We start from the raw sequence: 20,452 nt of genomic DNA, 5'->3' as shown, positions 1-20,452 counted from the left end.
GGTTTGGATAAGAGTTGTAGGCCTTGGGGAAATCCTGGACAAATGAGAAATGATGAAAAAAGGATTCACTGGTGGTTATGGGAGCCAAGCTGAAGTTCTGTAGTGTGTACTTTCTGTGTGTCCAAGTCCTCATCGTTTCCTATGCCCAGATCCCACTCCAAGATCATGGACATACAAGTTGGGCTACAGACTCATATCCATATACGCACCTGTGTATTCACATCTTTTTTTTTTTTTTTTTTTAATCCTCACCTGAGGATATTTTTCCATTGATTTTTAGGGAGAGTGGGAGAGAGAGGGAAAGACAGAGACAAACATTGATGTGAGAGAAATCCATCAATTGGTTGCCTTCTGCATGAATTCCAACCAGGGCCTGGGCCAGAGAGGAGCCTGCATTCAAGGTACATGCCCTTGACTGGAATTGAACCCGGGACCCTTTGGTCCACAGGCTGACACTCTATCCATTGAGCCACACTGGCTAGGGCTGTATTCCCATCTTTGAACACATAAACATATATCTACACAGGGGATTTATTTTTAGTTTTGATTGTCATATATGATACAGTATACCAATCTTAAGTGTTCAGTTGGTGGGTCTTGTCCATTTATACCCTTGTAACGTCCACCCCAAACATGCGACAGGATATGTTCATTCCAGAAAGTTTTCTCATGATTCTTTTCATCAGTTCCCCAAGACAGCTACTTCCTGTCACCATGGATTCATCTTGCATGTTCTTCATTGTATATTTTTATACACAATATACAAATGTATTGATACCCACCTTGCCCTAATCCCACACGAAGACAAGCCACACATATCCACATTTACTGACCATTTTGTACCTTAGGCTTAGACCGTGTTTATGAGCTATTAGATGTTTGCTATTAGGTCACATATTGTATTATAACCTATTTTCTCTTCAACCCTAAAATCGTACCTCAAATGAAATATTGTAAATCTTTCTTTTCAGAACCTTGGAGCTAAAACAAAGAGAGAGGTGGTAATCATTCCATCTTGCATGACAGTTTTCTTTATTTTCCTCTAGGGTATTGGAAAATGGGGACACATATTTTAAAACAGCACCATATTTAGATAGATAGATTTAACTTTTAGTTGTGGCCCATTCCTGCTTAAAGTCAAAAGGATTTGACTCTCCAAGATACATTCCAGTAGAGCAACTATAAGGTTATGGACTGGCAGAGTAAAGGCAGCAGGAAGCTGCTGGGAAAGAGCTCCCAAGAGCTTAGGCAGCCGTGGGCAAACTGCGGCCCGTTTGAAATGAATAAAACTAAAAAAAAAAAAAGACCGTACCCTTTTATGTAATGATGTTTACTTTGAATTTATATTAGTTCACACAAACACTCCATCCATGCTTTTGTTCCGGCCCTCTGGTCCAGTTTAAGAACCCATTGTGGCCCTCGAGTCAAAAAGTTTGCCCACCCCTGGCTTAGAGTCACTGATGGTGATAGAGCTAAGTCAGGAACAACACCTTCAGTCTTCCAGACCAGTCAGAGGTCAGGGAAGTGAGAGAAAAGCTGAGTCCAGAGCCTGGTCAGGGCCAAGGACCCATGTAAGGAGTAGAAGGTGAGGCCTAAGCCCATCAAAGAGCAGGGAAGAAACAAGTGCTAGAGGCAGAGTTGGAGGAGGTGAGACCAGACATGGTGGCCACAGCTTTTGGGAGATGGTGTTGCAGTTCACCAGCACTTACCTCCGACAACTGATTTGCTGCATAGGTAGACCTGTCAACTTCACGAGACCACTAGGTACCTCTCAGATGCAGTGAGCCTAGATTTGGGGACATGGAAGTGAAAGTAAGATAGAAGATAAGGGATAGGGATGTGAGCTGGGTCTAGACTTCCGGGCCAAAGCTGATACTTCTAAAATACAGAGATACTGGCAATCACTAATAGGACCTGGTGCCCCTCTGAAACAAGAGATTTCCATACCACTTCCATGTCCTCTGAAGCTCTGGGGCATTGTGGCCTGGGACTATGACCTCTAGCTTTCAAGGTTCAGCACAAGAAGTGTTAGGCTGGGATCAAGGAAAGACTGTATCAGATCCTTGGGCAACACCCTTGGTCCCTATCCTATATAATAAAAGCCTAATATGCAAATTGACTGAACGGTGGAATGACCGGTGGAACGACCAGTCGCTATGATGCTCATTGACCACCAGGGGGCAGACGCTCAACGCAGGAGCTTCCCCCAGTCCACAGGCCCCAGGCCAGCCAAGCGACCCCCTGATTGCCCCACCGGTCACCCCATAGATCAGCCCTGATCGCCAGCCAGGCCTAAGGACCCTACCAGTGCATGAATTTTGTGCACCAAACCTCTACTCACTTATAAGCTTGGCCAGATACTGCTATGGTATTTGGCCTGAGATTCTTTGAAGGGTGCTTTCTGACTGTTGGATTTGTAGCCATCACTGGCTCCCAGATGAAGTTGAAAAGAGAGAGAGGATAGGAGTAAAGGAACTTCTGTTTCGTAAGCTCCCACTCTATGCCAGGGTCAGTACTGGGCAGTTTATATCAGTTATCTCAATGTAACAATCCTGTAGCCTTTCTATTGTGTATTACTGCCTCAATTTGCAAGTGAGGGTATTGATATGTGCCACTGTATTTAAGCCTTGGTCATCCTGGCACAGCCTCAGTTTCCCACAGAGAACCAGGTGGTAACGGGGCTGGCTGTGGACCCTGACTCATATCTGTGCAGTTCTCTCTCTGGTCCCTGCTCAGTCTAAGTCAAGAGTCCAAAGTGAAGTTCATGGTCTGTCTGGCTTCTCCAAGGGCATTAAGTGATACTCCTTTTCCACCAGAAGCCAATGCCCATCAATTGTGCCCACCCAGATTGAGTTGGAATGAGCATTGGACTAAGCTCTCAGTGTCTGGGAACTCCTGTGAGAAGCCTGGGGTCAGGCCTCACTTCTTACAGCCATGCAGTCAGTCAGAATGGAGGGCCCCAGGCATTGAGAAAGGCTGGGTCCACCCAGTTTCTCCTTCAGTCTCAGGCTATGGCAACCCCTTCCAACTGACTGCTTTCCTCAAATATAGACGTGCTCTCAGTAGAGCTAAGCTCACCAGACCCACTGCAGGACTGCTCTGGCCTGACTGGGAGAGCCATACACAAGCCCCCTGATTTAGAGTTAGGTCATCACAGGGAGGGTGAAGAACCTTCTTACTGGTGGGTGTCTAGTGTTTTGGGACAAGGCCTGTGCTGGCACACTGCTCTCCTGACAGTAGGTGGCTTTGCTTGCCACCCAGAAAGTTGTGTGGATTTCCCTGATGGGTCAATTAATAGAAGTTCAGTCTCTCATTCCATCAAATCAGATCTGCAGAAGGTGCTCCCTCAGAACTCCCTTCCCACCCGCATGCTTCATCAACCCAGCAAGAACTATCTCACTAAACTCCTTGAAAGTCTCTTAAGAAGAGCAATGCTGTGCTGAAAGAGTCCAAAGGGTAATTAATGTCTTAAACTTGCCTTTTGACTCCACTGTTGAAAACGACTTGGTAGAAGTAATCAGTACAAATGAAATTCACAGTGGGAGAAACCATACTCAGTGAAATCTGATTGAGGAATCAAATCTTTAATGTAAAATTCACATGGAAAAAAAGACTTGATTTTCAAAAAATAATCTTGGCTAAACAAAATGGAAAGTGAAGAAAATTGGAATTAGTTAACTGAAATATATAAAATCAAGGAATAAATTAACTTAATGGAATCCATTAAGGAAAATACTTTTGGCAAAATCTCAAAAATAGTTTCATAGTTTTATGTAAAAGTGCAATATCAAAATATTCTTAGGGCTCAACCAGTGGAGCCAGAACATCTTAAATCCTGTAGATTTCAGTGTAGTGTTCAAAGGGGTGTTAGCTCTCGGCCCTCTACCCACCCGGGCTAGTGGTACCACTGATCTTCAGCTCATAGGGTTGTGTCCTCTCTCAGAACCCTGTTGTGAGGCTCAGAAACTGCTCTCATCCCCCTGCCCTTGACCAGCACATGAGGGGCAGTTCTTGCCTGACCAGGCAGCGTGCTCTCTGGGAAGGAGATAAGTCTGAAGAAGTCGATCCCTGTGGCTGAGTTTTTACCTGGATGCCCAGAGACAACCCCTTGGGCTAGTGAATAAAGTGATGGAGGTTGTAACGGGGAACTATAGGTGGGAACTTAAGGATGGGGTGTGAGCGATAGGCCCGATAGGTTGCAGCCAGTTTTTAGGTTGGCTTAATGAAGTGGTTAGACTAGGCCAGCCGTGGGCAAACTACGGCCCGCGGGCTGGATCCGGCCCGTTTGATATGAATAAAACTAAAAAAAAAAAAGACCGTACCCTTTTATGTAATGATGTTTACTTTGAATTTATATGAGTTCACACAAACACTCCATCCATGCTTTTGTTCCGGCCCTCCGGTCCAGTTTAAGAACCCATTGTGGCCCTCGAGTCAAAAAGTTTGCCCACCCCTGGACTAGACCCAAAGCCTGTCCTCTCTCCCCTGTACTCACCACCTCCAGAATGGCCTGCAGACAGGGCTTTCAGAGGCTGAGGACCTGACCTGAGGTGGGGGTGGGGAGATCCTTCAGAACCTGCATGTGGAATCCTACACGTGGAATCTATATGTATGACATCATGTCAAGAAGGCCCCATTGGTTTCCATAGTAGTGAGCAAGAAGGACAAGGTCCCTGTCCTAACAAGCCATACATTCCCATGGGAGGAGACTGTTGATAAAACCAACAAACAATGAGTGATAATGTCAGGTAATGACAAGTGGGGTGAAGACAAAGAAACGTACATTTTGAAAAGATCACTCTGACTGCCATGTGAAGATTAGACTGCAGGGAGAAAGCAAGGAGTCCAGTTGGCAAGTATTGCATCATCAGGAGAGAGATGATAATATCTTGGTCTAGAAGTAGAATGTTAACCCCGGAGATGGAAAGAAGTAGATGGATTTGGAATATATTTAGGTAGTAGAGCTAATAGAGTAGATGTGAGGGGTGGAGGGAAACAGGAATTAGGGATGGACTTATGTAACTAGGTGGATAATGGTGCTATTTATTGAGACTGAGAAGACTAAAAGATAAACATGCATTGGAGGTGTGGGCATGTGTGAATTAAAAGCCCAATATTGGTTATGTTATATTTGAGATGCTAATTAGGCATCCAAGTGAAGTCGAGCTCTGGAAAAGTCAAGCAGGGGTACAGTTTGGTACTCATTGGTATACAGGAGTGAGATGGATCAGCTAGACCAGGAGTAGGCAAACTTTTTGACTCGAGGGCCACAATGGGTTCTTAAACTGGACCGGAGGGCCGGAACAAAAGCATGGATGGAGTGTTTGTGTGAACTAATATAAATTCAAAGTAAACATCATTACATAAAAGGGTACGGTCTTTTATTTCAATAGTTTTATTCATTTCAAACGGGCTGTATCCGGCCTGCGGGCCGTAGTTTGCCCACGGCTGAACTAGACTCTAGATTTTAGAGTGGTGGTTCTCAACTAGCATTTTTAAAATTAAGCAATAATTTTCAGTTTACTGAATGAAACAGACCTGCAACACAGTGTGCATGAATACAGAAGCCATCTATAGCAAGTGATAAGGAAACTGGGTTAAAAAAAAAAGCATTGGAAAAAAGATTCTCTTGAAATAAAAAAATCAAACCATTATTATAAAGGACGTTACCAAGAACTGTTATATTTTCCCCATCTCATTGATGGACGTCAACAAGAGCATCTAGCACTTTGTTTTCATGTCAAATGTCAGATCAGAGCATCCTAACAAACAAGAAACCCTTAATCTCCCAAGCCATATAACAGTATAACAATAACTCCAGAGTTCAAATCCACAAGAAGCGAAAATGGCAATTGAAAAAGGTGTTGTGGCAGTAATCCTATGAATGGGTTTTTGGTATCTCTCCTTCCAGGGAACATTTGGCAACTTCTGGAAACTTTTTTGGTTGTTACAGCTAGATTGGGGGAGGTTTGCTATTGGCAACCACTGGGTGGAGGCCAGGGATGCTGCTAAACAGGTCAGCCCCCAGAACAGAAGATTGGCCTCAAATATAAGTCCTGCTGAGGTTGAGAAGACCTTTCCTAGAATGAAAGTATAGCTAGAGGAGAAAGGTGACTATGACCAAGGGCATTCTTACATAAAGATAGAGCCTCCCATAAAAGAGGACGGCAGGAGCAGTCTAAGAGGTAGGAGGGAAGCCTGGAGAGTACTAGTGTGTGTGTGGACTTTGGGAAGTGGAGAGTACTGGGGAAGGAGGAATGCTCAACTGGGGTAAATGCAGCTAAGAAACTTCATCATTTGAGCACAGAGAGAAGTGACTAATGGATTAGGTGAGATGGACATTGTTGATGACCTTGATAAGAATAGTTTCTGTGGTTTGATAGGGTTAGAAGCTCCAGGGGAGAAACTTGTGCCAATAGCCAACACTTACTGAGCATTCATTTCCTCCCTGCTCAGAATACCTTACGTGTAATTTCATTAACCCACACACTACAAACAGGTACTATTATGCTCATTTTATAGAAGTGGCGAAGCTAATCTTACCCCCACTTTACAGAGATGCAAACTGAGGCACACAGAGGCTAATTACTCACCATAAGGTAGCCCATAGTAAATGGCACACCTGTGATTAGGATGTAGAGAGTTTGGAGCTGAGGAAGTGGAGACAGTGATTCAACACCACCCTTTTGAGAAGTACTGCTGTAAAGTGAACAAAGATGGATATAGAGGATGTTTGTGTGCTAATATGAATGATCCATGTAGAGGTTGAAATTGATGGAGGGGAGGCTGAGAACAGAAGTTCTTGAGGAGGTGTCAAGGGTTTGGGCTCTCCCTGAGCATCATACTGGTAACTGAAGTGGACCCTAACTGTTTTGATCAAGATTACCTACCTCTGGATTCAACTTCTCCCAACAGTTTCTCCTGGTGCTGGGCAGCTCCTTGCAGCCTCCACCCCTTGCTAAAAGGAGGCTTCCCTGCAGGGAGCTGCTGCACAGGCCCAGCCCTTCCCCTTCAGTGTCCTTGGAGCACCAGTCATGCTCAGGAACCAGTATCTCATCCCTGCAGTCAGGAGCCAGGGCCCAAGCTGGCCAGGTGGTTTTGTCAGTACACATCAGCAATTCTCCATCCAATACTGACCTTCAGGATCCTTATCATAAGCCTCCTCAGGGTCTTCACTCATTACTCTCTCCTTGCTGTTGCCATACCAGTCTCCTTGAACTCTCTCAGGTACTGAATGTTCTTGCCTTTTTTTTTCACCCTCTCTTCTTCTGGCTAAGTCTTGCCTAGCCTCCTGTCTCAGCTTAGCAGTCACATCTCAGACAGCCCTTCTATGATTCCCGCAACTAGGTTAGGTCCTCTCATTAGCTCCTCCTCCAACATGGGACACTGACTCTCTTATAGTGCTTTTCTTACTTGTATTTTGTGTCCAGTGTCTGCATTCCATGCTAGAATGTAACCTTAATGAAGGTAGGTCTAGTTTACCACAGTTATTTTCAGTGCCTGTCATGTAGTAGGTGCTCAGTAATTATATGCTAAAAAACAAGTGAACTGTTGACTATTTTATAGCTTGGTTGTTATTTATATAGTTCATATGTTATTATATAGTTAAATATTTTATTCTCTACACACATTTCACTACAAAATTTATTCTTATTTTTATCAATCCTTACCTGAGGATATTTTTTTCATTGATTTTAAAGAGAGGGGAACGGAGAGAGAGAGAGAGAAGATGGGAGGGGGGAGAGAGAGAGAGAGAGAGAAAGAGAGAGAGAGAGAGAGAGGAGAGAGAGAGAGAGAGAGAGAAACATCGATGTGAAAGAAAAACATTGATCAGCTGCCTCATGCATGAGCCCTGACTGGATCAAGCCCACAATGTTTCAGTGTAAGGGACCATGCTCGAAACCATGGAGCCACAGCAGCCAGGGCTCACTACAGAATTTTGAGGCTTTCCTGATTATGTTCATGATTACTTTAATCTTTGTCCAAAGATGCATTAAGAAAGAGTTTAATTCAATATGTTAACTTTTTGAGCACTCATCCTATATAATAAAAGGACAATATGCAAATTGACCATAATGGCAGAACAACCAGGAATGACCAGTCACTATGATGCTCACTGACCACCAGGGAGCAGATGCTAAATGCAGGAGCTGTCACCTAGTGGTCATTGCACTTCCACAGGGGGCTCACAGCTCAGCCAGAAGCTGGCTTATGGCTGGTCAGCTCAGGGGTGGTGGCGGGAGAGGCAGTGCTATGGATGTCTGACTAACGGCTTAGGCCCACTCCCCACAGGGTACCACAGGGAGCAGACGTAAGCCGTTAGTCAGACATCCCCCAAGGGCTCCCAGGCTGCCAGAGGGATGTCTGACTGCCAGCTTAGGCCTGATCCCCTGGGGAGTGGGCCTAAGCTGGCAGGTGGACATCCCCTGAGGGTTCCCAGACTGTGAGAGGGCGCAGGCCGGGCTGAGAGACCCCCCACCAAGTGCATGAATTTTCATGCACCAGACCTCTAGTTTAAAATAGAAAGAGGTAGTATGCTTTACGTGATTAATGTGATTGTGGAAGGATGATGCGAGTACTGTGTTTACACCACCATCTTGACCAGAAGTCCTGGCTATGTATGCTTTATGTTGTTTCTTCCCTATAGGATGGCTGATTTGGTTCTATGTGAACCAATAGAGCTTTACAACATCTTGAATCAGGTCACAAAACTGTCCAGATTGACTGAACCCAACTATCTCTGTTTATTGGGTAAGTACTTAAAAATATTTTGTGGATAGCACTCTTCAAGCATTATTTTTGATGAACCAAAAAACTTTTGGGAATAGAGGAAAAAATGACTAGAAATCAGACTTACTAGGCATAGCGTAAAATGCTGCTACTCATTCACATGACTTGGAAATCATTTCAGATTAAAGCTAGATGTTCCCGAGTCCTCTTGTTTTAGTGAAAAATAGCAAACATCTAACAAATATATAGTAACACTAATAAACACCCATGTACTCAGATTTAACATTAATTAAATGTTACATACACAGATGTACTCCTCTTCTGTATCCCATCCTGAACCCACTTCTTTCCCGCCCCCAAAGATAACTGCTTCTATATTTTTACATTTTTACTGCATATGCAGGCATCCCCCAATAATGTGTTTAAATATTTATACAAATAGTATCATAATGTACAATCATTATGCAACTTGCTTTTTTTTTGGCTTAAAATTATATTTTTAAAATCCCCCCCCCCCCCATGTCTAAATGTGAAGATCTAATTTATTTGCTTTGACTGTTATGATATGGATCTATTCCTAATTGATCGCAATGTGTTGCTTGCATTGTGTGGCTCTAATGGATAGTGCTGCAATGAACAACTTTGTGCATCCCTCCTTATTCATGTGCAGCAGTTTACCTACCTATGGTTCAGGCTTAAAGTAAGTCAGTGAACAGGGAAACAAGTAACATAATATTCTTGGGTCCCCATGATCTCCATGTTTATAGGTGACTGTTATACACGCTCAAATTTGGAACCATGATAAGAGGGAATACTCTCTCTTTACTCTCAATAAGTTGAAATTTGATTTTTAAAGCTACTTTCTTCCATAGAAAATATATTATCTGAGATAGTCTAAGGCAGTTATGCAAATAACATCTGTACCTGCCACAGTATAATCCATGAATATACTGTGTTCATGGATTGGTAGAATCAACATCATTAAAATGGCCATACTGCCCAAAGCAATCTATAGGTTCAATGCAATCCCCATTAAAATAGCAATGGCATATTTCATAGACCTAGAACAAACTCTCCAAAAATTCATCTGGAATAAAAATAGACCCAAAATAGCCGTAGCAATCCTGAGAAAGAAGAACAAAGTTGGAGGGATCACAATACCAGATATCAAGCTATATTACAAAGCCACTGTTCTCAAAACTGCCTAGTACTGGCACAAGAACAGACATATAGATAAATGGAACAGAAGAGAGAACCCAAGCCGTTATGCTCAATTAATATTTGACAAAGGAGGCAAGAGCATAGGATAGAGTCAAGACAGTCCCTTCAATAAATCGTGTTGAGAAAATTGGACAGATACATGCAAAAAAAAAAATAAAACTAGACCACCAACTTACACCACACACAAAAATAAACTCAAAATGGATAAAGGACTTAAATGTAAGATGGGAAATCATAAAAACCTTAGAAGAATCTATAGGCAGCAAAATATCAGACACATGTTGTAGCAATATCTTTACTGATACAGTTCCTAGGACAATGGAAACTAAGGAGAAAATAAACAAATGGGACTACATTAAAATAAAAAGCTTCTGCACAGCAAAAGAAACCATCAACAAAACAATAAGTGCCGAAACAGGTTTGGCTCAGTGGATAGAGCGTCGGCCTGTGGACTGAAGGGTCCCAGGTTCAGTTCCGGTCAAGGGCATGTACCTGAGTTGCGGGCACATCCCCAGTGGGACATGTGCAGGAGGCAGCTGATCGATGTTTCTCTCTCATCGATGTTTCTAACTCTCTACCTCTCTACCTTCCTCTCTGTAAAAAAATCAATAAAATATATTAAAAAAAATAAAATGAACAAAACAATAAGAAAGCCCACTGATGGGAGAACATATTTGCCAATGTTATCTCTGATAAGGGTCTAATCTCCAAAATTTACAGGGAACTCACACATCTTAACAAAAGGAAGATAAACAATTCAATCAAAATATGGACAAAGGACCTAAATAGACACTTTTTGAAAGAGGACATAAAGAAGGCCAAGAGATATATGAAAATATGCTCAAAGTCACTAATCATCCAAGAGATGCAAATCAAAACGACAATGAGGTACCACCTCACACCTGTCAGAATGGCTATCATCAACAAATCAACAAACGACAAGTGCTAGCGAGGATGTGGAGAAAAAGGAACCCTCATGCACTGCTGGTGGGAATGCAGACTGGTGCAGCCACTGTGGAAAACAGTATGGAGTTTCCTCAGATAATTAAAAATGGAACTCCCATTTGACCCAGTAATTTCACTTCTAGGAATATATCCCAAGAAATCAGAAACACCAATCAGGAAGGACATATGCACCCCTATGTTCACAGCAGCACAATTTACGATAGCTAAGATTTGGAAACAGCTTAAGTGCCCATCAGCAGATGAGTTTATTAAAAAACAGTGGTACATCTAAACAATGGAATACTGCGCTGCTGTAAAAAAGAAGGAATTCTTACCATTTGCAACAGCATGGATGGACCTGGAGAGCATCATGCTAAGTGAAATAAGCCAGTCAGAGAAAGATAAATATCACATGATCTCACTCATTTGTGGAATATAATGAACAACATAAACTGATGAACAAAAATAGAGCCAGTAGGGAAAATAAATATTTTATTTTATTTTATTTTATTTTTTAAATATATTTTATTGATTTTTTACAGAGAGGAAGGGAGAGAGATAGAGAGTCAGAAACATCGATGGGAGAGAATCATCGATCAGCCGCCTCCTGCACATCTCCCACTGGGGATGTGCCCGCAACCCAGGTACATGCCCTTGACCGGAATCGAACCCGGGACCCCTCAGTCCGCAGGCCGACGCTCTATCCACTGAGCCAAACCGGTTTCGGCGATATTTTAGAATCTAATAGAAGTAATCCTGTTATTTGCAGATTTTTAATATTTCCTACAACTTTTTGATCTCATACTATGTTAGTACAGTTTTGATAATATTATTATACCTAAAATCCTTTTTTTTCTTGAAATACTAATGTTTATTGCATGTAATATTATTATATTTAAGATCATTTTTTCTTGAATAATTTCATGTAACATATTTAAGATAATTTTTCTTGAAATGTTAACGTTTATTGCATGTAACATTTTTATATTTAAAATCGTTTTTCTTGAAAAAAAATAAATGTTCACTTCTAAAAAAAAGTAGTAAGTACAGATTTTAATCAGTAATATACTCTTGCAATAAGGAGAAAAATGAATTGAACTCAACTTCAGTTTGCACAGAGATGACTGGTGTTTTAAAGGGAGAGTGAGGGAGTACGGTGTGGGGCAAATAGGGGCTCCGTAGAGTCACGGAAGTGAAAAATCACAACAAGGGATGGGGACTAGTCCAAGTGAAATCCATCTGGGTTTGTTAACTAGCACTCATCAAAGCAGGGCTCCTGTCTCCCCAGAGGCTGGGAGACAGGGCCCCCCTATCTTCAGGTGTTGGGTGGAACAACCAATTAAGTTCTTGGGGCAGTCTTGAGTTTTCTTAGGCAGGTACTTTAAGGGGGCTGGGGTTATTCTAGGGATGTGACCTTGAGCTGTTTCTAAAGATGTCTCTCTTCCCACTAACCTCTGGAAACCACTGATCATTTTACTGTCTCCACAGTTTTGCCTTTTCAGGAATGTCATATAGTCAGAATCATACAGTATGTAGCCTTTTCAGATTGGCTTCTTTCACTTATATGTGCATTTAACTTTCCTCTGTCTTTTCATGGCTTGGTAGCAGTTTCCTTTTTAGCACTGCATAATATTCCATTGTCTGGATCTACCATAGTTTATTCACTACTTAAGCACATCTTGATTGCATCTAAGTTTTGGCAATTCTGAATAAAGCTGCTATACACATCTGTGCGTAGGCTTTTGTGTGGGGAAATACAGAGATAAAATAAAAGTAATATGATTGCTGATAAGAATGTGTTTAGTTTTGTTAGAAACTGCCAAACTGTCTGCCAAAATGGTCGTTCCATTTTGCCATCCCATCAGCAATGAGTGAGAGTGCCTGTTGTTCCACACCCTCACCAGCCTTTGGTGTTGTCCATGTTTTGGATTTTTGACATTCTAATAGCTGTGAAGTGGTATTTCAGTGTTGTATTAATTTTCCATTCCCTTCTGACATATGATGTTTAACATCTTTTCATTTGCTTATTTGCTACCTGTATAGCTTCTTTGGTAAGGTGTCTGTTCATATATTTTAACCATTTTTTAATTAGGTTGTTTGTTTTCTTATTGTTGAACATTAGGAACTCTGTATTTTGGATAACAGTCATTTGTAGCATTTATGCATTAGGCTTAATTTCTGTTCCATGTTCCCCCACTTTGAGGAGCATCAATAATGCACCTTTTGTCCTTGCAGGAGCATTAGAACCTTAGCTCTTAGGTTCTAGGGTCTAAAATCCCATGGGGGCACTTAGAATGCGCTCACCCTGGCTTTAATTTCTCCCCTCTTCATTTTTTTGGGCCTCAGAGAAAACTGCCCCTAAATCAAGATACAAGGTCTCACTACCCCTTAAAGGGATGTGTGGTTGTAATGGGGCAGGTGAGTCTTGGTGTGGGCAGCTCAGAATAGTGGAACAACACCTTGAGTTTTAAGCTGACAGTAGCTATCACTTACCAGCCAAACAAATATATGATGATGATGATGATGATGATGATGATGTGAATTTTCTAAGTAGTTTGGTCATGTGCTCTTTTGCAAATACAGTTATTAGTTAAATACTCTTCCTTTTCAGATGTGCGTTCCAAACAGGAGTACGATGAAAGCCATGTGATTACAGCCCGTCGAGTGAAGAAGGTATCCTGGTAGAGTCAGAATCTGGGGCAGGTTGGCTGTCTTACAGAGGATGGGAAGAGTGGGAAGTTTTATCCTAGATCCAGGAGGTGGCATCTACTGTTGGACACTTTGGGCAGCAGAGGCAGGACCACCCTTGTGCATCCAACATGAGGGTCTCACACACTCCCTAGGGTGTCCCTCCTACCACCATGGTCAAAAGCTTCATCAAACAAATATTGATTTAATTCCTTTATGTGCCAGGCACTGTTCCAGACCCTGGCGATAGAACAAAATACAAGATGCCCTTAATTCATTGTCCCTGCCCTCTCAGAGCTTTTGTTCTACTTAGGGAACAGACCAGAAGAGAGTCTGTTCCATATACATTTATCCAATATGGTTTATTCTACTTGGGGAATAAACTATATGTTTACTGTAACTCAAAGATTGAAACAGCTCCCTCCCATTTCCATCAGATCTCTTCCCATCTTCCTTTCTCCATTCCAACTATTTAAAAAGCCAAAGCCCTTCTTCAGCAGTCACTGCCTGACTCCGGGAGTGAGGCCCTTTTCTCTGCCTCCACGGGGTATCTTCTTTCTCAAGACATTGTCAAGCCTGGCAGCCCTCACTCAGGATCCATCTCTGATCTCTGCAGTCCTGACCACATTCTCTGCCCTTGACTTCCAGGTTCTTTCTTGCCTCCCGGGCTCCTTCTCTGTCTCTTTGGTTCAGCTTCATTTTCTCCTTCTGCTACCTATAAAGAAACCACTGGGCTATCTTTGGTCTCCTTCAGATCTATTAGTATATTTTCTTGCTCAAAGATCTTACCCAAGCCCTAGCCGGTTTGGCTCAGTGAATAGAGCATTGGTCTGCGGACTGAAGGGTCCTGGGTTCGATTCCGGTCAAGGGCATGTACCTTGGTTGCGGGCACATCCCCAGTAGGGGGTGTGCAGGAGGCAGCTGATCGATGTTTCTCTCTCATCGATGTTTCTAACTCTCTATCCCTCTCCCTTCCTCTCTGCAAAAAATCAATAAAATATATATATTTTAAAAAAGATCTTACCCAAGCTTCCAGCTTCAAGTATGCACATAGTTGAGTGTCCTGTCAATTTTACTTCTAAAAGTTTGTCCCACTGCCACTTTGGTAATTCTAACTCTAGTTCTTTCCCAGACATAACTCGACAGGGAGCACGGGCCCTGGCTCATGTATTTTTTCCAGGATAAGCTTACTGTCTAACATGCTTTCCCAAGCACAATCCATCTTTTTCTTTTGTTTTTTTTTTTTTGGTGTGTTTTTCTATTTGTTTTTTTGCCCTTGGATTTTCAACTCCCTGGCTCCATTCCTCTAGCTCTAAATCCCCTGCATTTCCTTCTGTGCTTTTTGTAGCCTATTCAGAGCCCCTTCAAGATGCATGGCCTTCAGTTTTCAACTCAGCTCTCAAGTGTGCATGTCCCTTTGATTCTGTAGCACCCCCAACTCTGGAAAAGAGCCATTCTCTCTATCTCAGCCCTTCAGAACCCCTTAGGCAGACTGACACCTCTTGCCTCCCTTCGCCAATGTTTTTTCCAGTAGATTGCGCCTTTAGGGAACTCCCAGCCTCCTAGGACACAGAGCCTCTCTACCTGATGCACCTCCCTCTCCAGCCTTATCTCCAGCATGCTTCTCTGACCTAACACCTCAATAGCATTGTCCTGCTGCATTTCCTTGGTTCTAAGATGCCCATACCTCCAGCCCCCCATATTTTCACATTTCTAAAATTGGAATGTATCCTACAATTGATTTGCCTGAAAAACACATCTATTATTTTCTGCCTGGTATTCCGCCTCACCCGGCCCTTTTTTGAGGGGGAACTTCTCTCCCTGCTCAAACCAGGGGGGTCTAGTGGTGCTCAGTACAACAGTATCCAAACCCTGGCCACAAATCAGCCAAGGATAAAAACTGAACAGCTTAGAATTGGAATTAAAGAAGGCAGCTCTTTCTATTTTGGTAACGAAGTTTGGAGGATTGGAGTCTGAGCATCGCTGTGGCTGGTGGCCATGACTTGGGCTTCAGGAAAAGTTGTCTGAGAAGGTGGAGTCAGTGTGCAGGGAAAGCAGAGGAGTGGAGCCTGAGAGGGAGGTCTGGGCTTTAGAGCCCTGGCTCAGGCTTTACTTGGGACCACTTGCTCCCTGCCCTACCTGGAGTATTGTTATATGCCAATAAATCCCTCTTTTTATGTACACTCCTGATTGCAACTGTTGTTAAATTGGTGGTGCACCTTACAACCAGTGGTCTCTTAAGATCTAGGAAATAGAGTCCATGCGGATCTCTGAACATACTGCTCTCTCTGAGTCCAGAGTGGGAGTATGCGTTGTTCATTATTGCATACTGGATGCTCTGTCTGGCTCCCGACATCAGGTCGGTACTCAGTAGCTTTTTGTTGACTAAAGGGAGTGACTGGAAGCTGTTCCGTCTGCCTCAAACACCCCTCCAGTCCTTGTCCATCTGGCAAGTTTCCATTTGCCTTTGCAGCTTCATCTCAAATGCCTCCTGCCCTGTGCGCCTTTCTGAGTCCTCCAGACCAACTCAGGCAATTTCTCTTAAAAAAATTTTTTTTTATCGAACCATGAACCAAGAGGTCACTGGTTCAATTCCAGGTCAAAGCACATGCCTGGGTTGTGGGGTCAATCCCCAGTAGGGAGCATGCAGAAGGTAGCTGATCAATGTTTCTCTCTCATCAATGTTTCTGTCTCTCTCCCTATTCCTTCTCTCTCTGAAAAATCAATAAAATCATATTTTAAAAAAATCTCTGTATTCCAGAACCTACAGTGTAAGTGCAAAGTAGGTTCTGAATGAATGTTTATTGAATAACTGGATGAATGTCCAGCCACACCGCTCCCTGCTCTCCCATTTGCTCCACTTTTCCCTTTGCTCATGCTCTTTTCCACACCCAGAACCCCCCTTTCCTCATTATCACCTGGATGAATCCTGCTCATAATCTGAGCACCAACGGTCTGCTAATTCCTGTAGACAAATATGATTTCTCCCCTTCAAGTTACAGAGAACTTCCCGGTACCTGTATGGGCTTTATCTCTCTGCCTTGTAGAGTAGACGTGTACTAGTCCTAGCCCACATGCAGGTCCTCTGTCAGGGCCTCTGTGTCAACCAGACTAGTCCCAAGGGACAGAGTAAGACTCAGGTCCCCTGAGTTAGTGGGGACTTTCGGGAAGCATTGAGAACCAATGGGGACTAACCTCCGGGCCGGTGCCCTGCCAGGTCTCTGGAGCTCTGGAATTCCCTTTGGGATCCTAGGAAGGTCTGGTTCTGTGAGAGCTCATTCCCTTGTGGGCAGAAGGCACCCGTTGTTCCTGCCCTTGTGTCCACCATGATGGTGACTCAACCACTTCCTAACTACTCTTCATGGACCTGTTTGCCCATTCCTTCCTTTAACCATATTTATGGCCTAACGTGCCAGGCATTGTTCTAGAAATTCAGGATACATCAGTGTTCCTGCTCTCACAAAGCTTATATTTGAGCTTACCGTTGGCCTCATTCTATCTGCTTGCTTATGACTTCTGCTTATTCAAATGTTCTTTTTTTTTTTTAAATATATTTTATTGATTTTTTACAGAGAGGAAGGGAGAGAGATAGAGAGCCAGAAACATCGATGGGAGAGAAACATCGATCAGCCGCCTCCTGCACATCTCCCACTGGGGATGTGCCCGCAACCCAGGTACAAGCCCTTGACCGGAATCGAACCTGGGACCCCTCAGTCCGCAGGCCGACGCTCTATCCACTGAGCCAAACCGGTTTTGGCTCAAATGTTCTTATGAGGGATTTTGGCTTTGGCCCCTATCAACAACCACTTGCCCCCAGAGATAGGGTATGTTAGTTCAGTTGGTGAGTCACTAGGCAGGCTGTTCTTTGGCCAGGCACTTATTTCTGGTCCAGTCCACTGTGGTCAGCTTTTCATAGCAGGGGATGAAGGTGTGGAAGATCATTGGAATTTAGTAGACTCTCCAGTCTCTGTGCCCATGTGCAGTCAGGCAAACAGGCACAGTCCTACCTCCAGCTCCTCCTGGTGCTGGTGTGCAGGGAATATTTGTTCATCTGAACCCACCTGCCAACAAGCTTCTTTTGTGGTTTCTTTAGGAGGCAGATGAATATCTTATCCCGGAGTCTGTGGATCTAGAGTGTGTGAAGTACTGTGTGGTGTATGATAAAAATTCCAGCTGCCTGGACCTAATTATAAAAGATGACAGTGACAGCTCTGACAGTAGTAAAAACGGTAGGTTTTACACTAGCCATAGAATAAGTTAACAGTTATTCAACACTTCTGACACATGCCAGGAACCATGTCAGGTGCTCTCCCTGGGTCAACTCCTGCAGTCTGCAGTACCTCCCTATGAGGATGGCAATATGAAGAACTGGGAAGAGCTCTGAACCTGCCACCATTTCAGAGATGCTGGCTGAAGACATGAGGCTCCTGGGTCAGAGACAAAGGACTTTATCACTCACAGCAATTAAAAATAACCAGAATGTCTTCATTTTCCTGCACTGGTGCCCAAGTCTCAGTTCTCACAGGGTGACATGAAGACAGCCAAGTACACTTATTCATGTAGTGCATTGTATGTTAGAAGAACTCTGAGCTTAGGGGGCCTGAATCTTTTATAATGGGCAGAAGCCGACCCATCCTTGGCTCCGGAGGAAAAAACAGTCTATCTTCTAAAGCTGTTGGTTATATAAATATCCTTGAAAAGCCACTGCCTTGTTTAAAGGACATGTCAAGATGTGAGAGACCATGGAGAATTGTCTCCTAAAAGGTAACATCCGTATTTTATAGATGGGGACATTAGGGCCCAGAAAGGCAAAGTAACTTGCCCAAGATCTCACACCTAGAGAATGATCTATTGCCATATAGCAAACTACCACCAAACTCAGTAGCTGGATATAACCAACAGTAATTATCTCATCGTTTCTGTGGGTCCAGAATTCGGGAGCAGCTTAGCTGGCAGGTTCTGGTACAGTCTATCCTGAGGTTGTAGTCAAGGTGTCAGCCAAGGTTGCTGTCACTGGAAGGTCTGACTAGGCCAGGATGATCTCCGTCTGAGATTACTCTCTCACATGGCTATAGCCAGGAGGCCTCAGTTTCATTCCGGCTGTTGGTAGGAGACTAGTTCCTCACCACATACACCTCTCCATAGGACTGCTTGCATGGCCTCGTGACATGGCAGCTGGTACCCCCGCCCCCCAGTGAGTGATCAGAAAGAGAGAAAGAAAGGGAAAGCCACATGTCTTTTATGACCTAGTCTTGGGGCTTATACACAGTTGCTTCCACCACATTCTATTCATTAGAGGGAAGTCACTGAGTATAGTCTACCCTCAAGGGGAGGGGAATTAGACTCAACCTTTTAAAGGGAGGCATTTGAAAGAATTTGTGGATTTTTAAAAAAAACCCACACCTAGTAAGTGGTGGGGCCAGGATTCAAACCTAGGCAGTTTGGCTTTGTCCAGTCTTCTAAGGCCTGAGTAGTGATGTTGGAAAACAATGCAAAGTCACTCAAGCCCTGAGCTGGAGCATTAAAACGTGATTGGTTCTAATGTGCTTTACTGATGTTCCACAGCAATCTCCATTCAGCCACTGCTTTGGGCTGACCGCCCCTGGCCATTGACATGGGGCTCTGCTGTTTGTGCCTCAGTCACTATGTGTAGGTGGGTCTATGAGCTGGGGCATTCACACAAATGGTCACTGGGTGGCACTAGGTTTCCACCTTTAATAAAGCCAGTCTTCCCAGGAGGTCCTTAGCCAGGAAATTATCTTCCCCAAGTTCTCACAGTCTGCAGTACATTCCTATGAAGGTGGGTCTGGTCTGCCAATCCTGGGATTGTAGGCTGGACCCTGAAACCCTAGGGAACAGTGCTCAATAAAAATAACCCTCTCTACATTCTATAACTGACCTCACCGTGCTATGCAGCCCCTGTTCTCACTGAGTAGGTAACTACAATCACGAAATAACAGCAAAACAATAAAAACCAAAACCACACATGCACACACCTTGCCCACTCAAGGCAACTTTTCTCCTTTCAAGTGGCATCTTTCAGGTAAATTCAGTCTTTGGGGTAGAAGACCATATCAGGGTTTCTCTCACCACCCCTTTCTCCTTTCCACTGTTAAGCACGCACCTCCCTGACCCTCAAGAAATTCTGGGAAAGATTTCCTTGAGGGGGAACCTTCATCACATCCTTGAAGCAGGTGTTGGTCTCTAATGTAGACCTTTTCTGCTGACCTCTGGAAGAGGTGCAGCCCAGCCTGTGGGGCCTTAGGCCATGGGCTGTGCCCAAAATGTCCACGTCCATCGTAAGTCATGAGTGGTTCCCTTTGCCTTGTCGGTGCATGGCGCTGGATCCTTGGGGACTCAGCCTTGTGCCCTCCTATCCAGGCTTTCCCTGACATTCCACACGTGCTCATCCCTGGGCCTGCTGCAGCTTCCAATGTTAGGTTAACCACTCCACACCTCTGCTGCGGGAGTCTCAGAATCCTAGTGGGAAATGGGGCACAGCTGGTTTTAGCTTTCTACCCCCCTCAGCTGGGTGTCTTCTTAGGAATCCAGGAAATATCTTCCCTTGTCTTAGTCCCTAGGATGCTCTCTCTAAGCTCTTTTTAGCATGCAAAGGGCAGCTCCCTTTTTGTATGAGCAACATTTCCCTTATGTTAAATCCTCCTTGCAAACATGGATTAGAGACACCCACAATGGGCTCATGATATGTGTGGGTGGAGCTCCCTGGACCAGGACATTTACACCAACTGTGAAGAGAAGCTTTGGGAATTTTTGGATTCCTTTCCTCCTCCCTCAGCACAGTCTGACTTTCAAGACAATTGTTTGGCTAGGGACCTCAAATAATTTAACTTAAAGGTCAGGCTAAGTG

At 43.7% G+C, this 20,452-nt stretch overlaps 1 protein-coding gene across 3 annotated transcripts in view; it reads left to right on the top strand.

Annotated features, from left to right (window-relative positions):
* Positions 1 to 20,452, top strand: part of STYXL1 (serine/threonine/tyrosine interacting like 1) — a 55,445-nt gene that overhangs the window by 3,864 nt on the left and 31,129 nt on the right. Inside the window, exons 2-4 of one of the 3 annotated variants that reach the window (XM_059693508.1) lie at positions 8,648 to 8,751; positions 13,508 to 13,569; positions 17,678 to 17,813. In XM_059693508.1, the coding sequence (XP_059549491.1) occupies positions 8,649 to 8,751; positions 13,508 to 13,569; positions 17,678 to 17,813 (301 nt within the window). In that variant the 5' untranslated portion in view covers position 8,648. The remainder of the gene's footprint in view (positions 1 to 8,647; positions 8,752 to 13,507; positions 13,570 to 17,677; positions 17,814 to 20,452) is intronic. The other 2 variants (XM_059693510.1, XM_059693509.1) reach the window with 2 other exon arrangements.

The sequence above is a fragment of the Myotis daubentonii genome, chromosome 4 (assembly GCF_963259705.1).
Source record: "Myotis daubentonii chromosome 4, mMyoDau2.1, whole genome shotgun sequence".
Lineage (NCBI taxonomy): Eukaryota > Metazoa > Chordata > Mammalia > Chiroptera > Vespertilionidae > Myotis > Myotis daubentonii.
The sequence above is the reverse complement of the archived record's forward strand: the minus strand, read 5'-3'. Positions and strand labels throughout refer to the sequence as shown.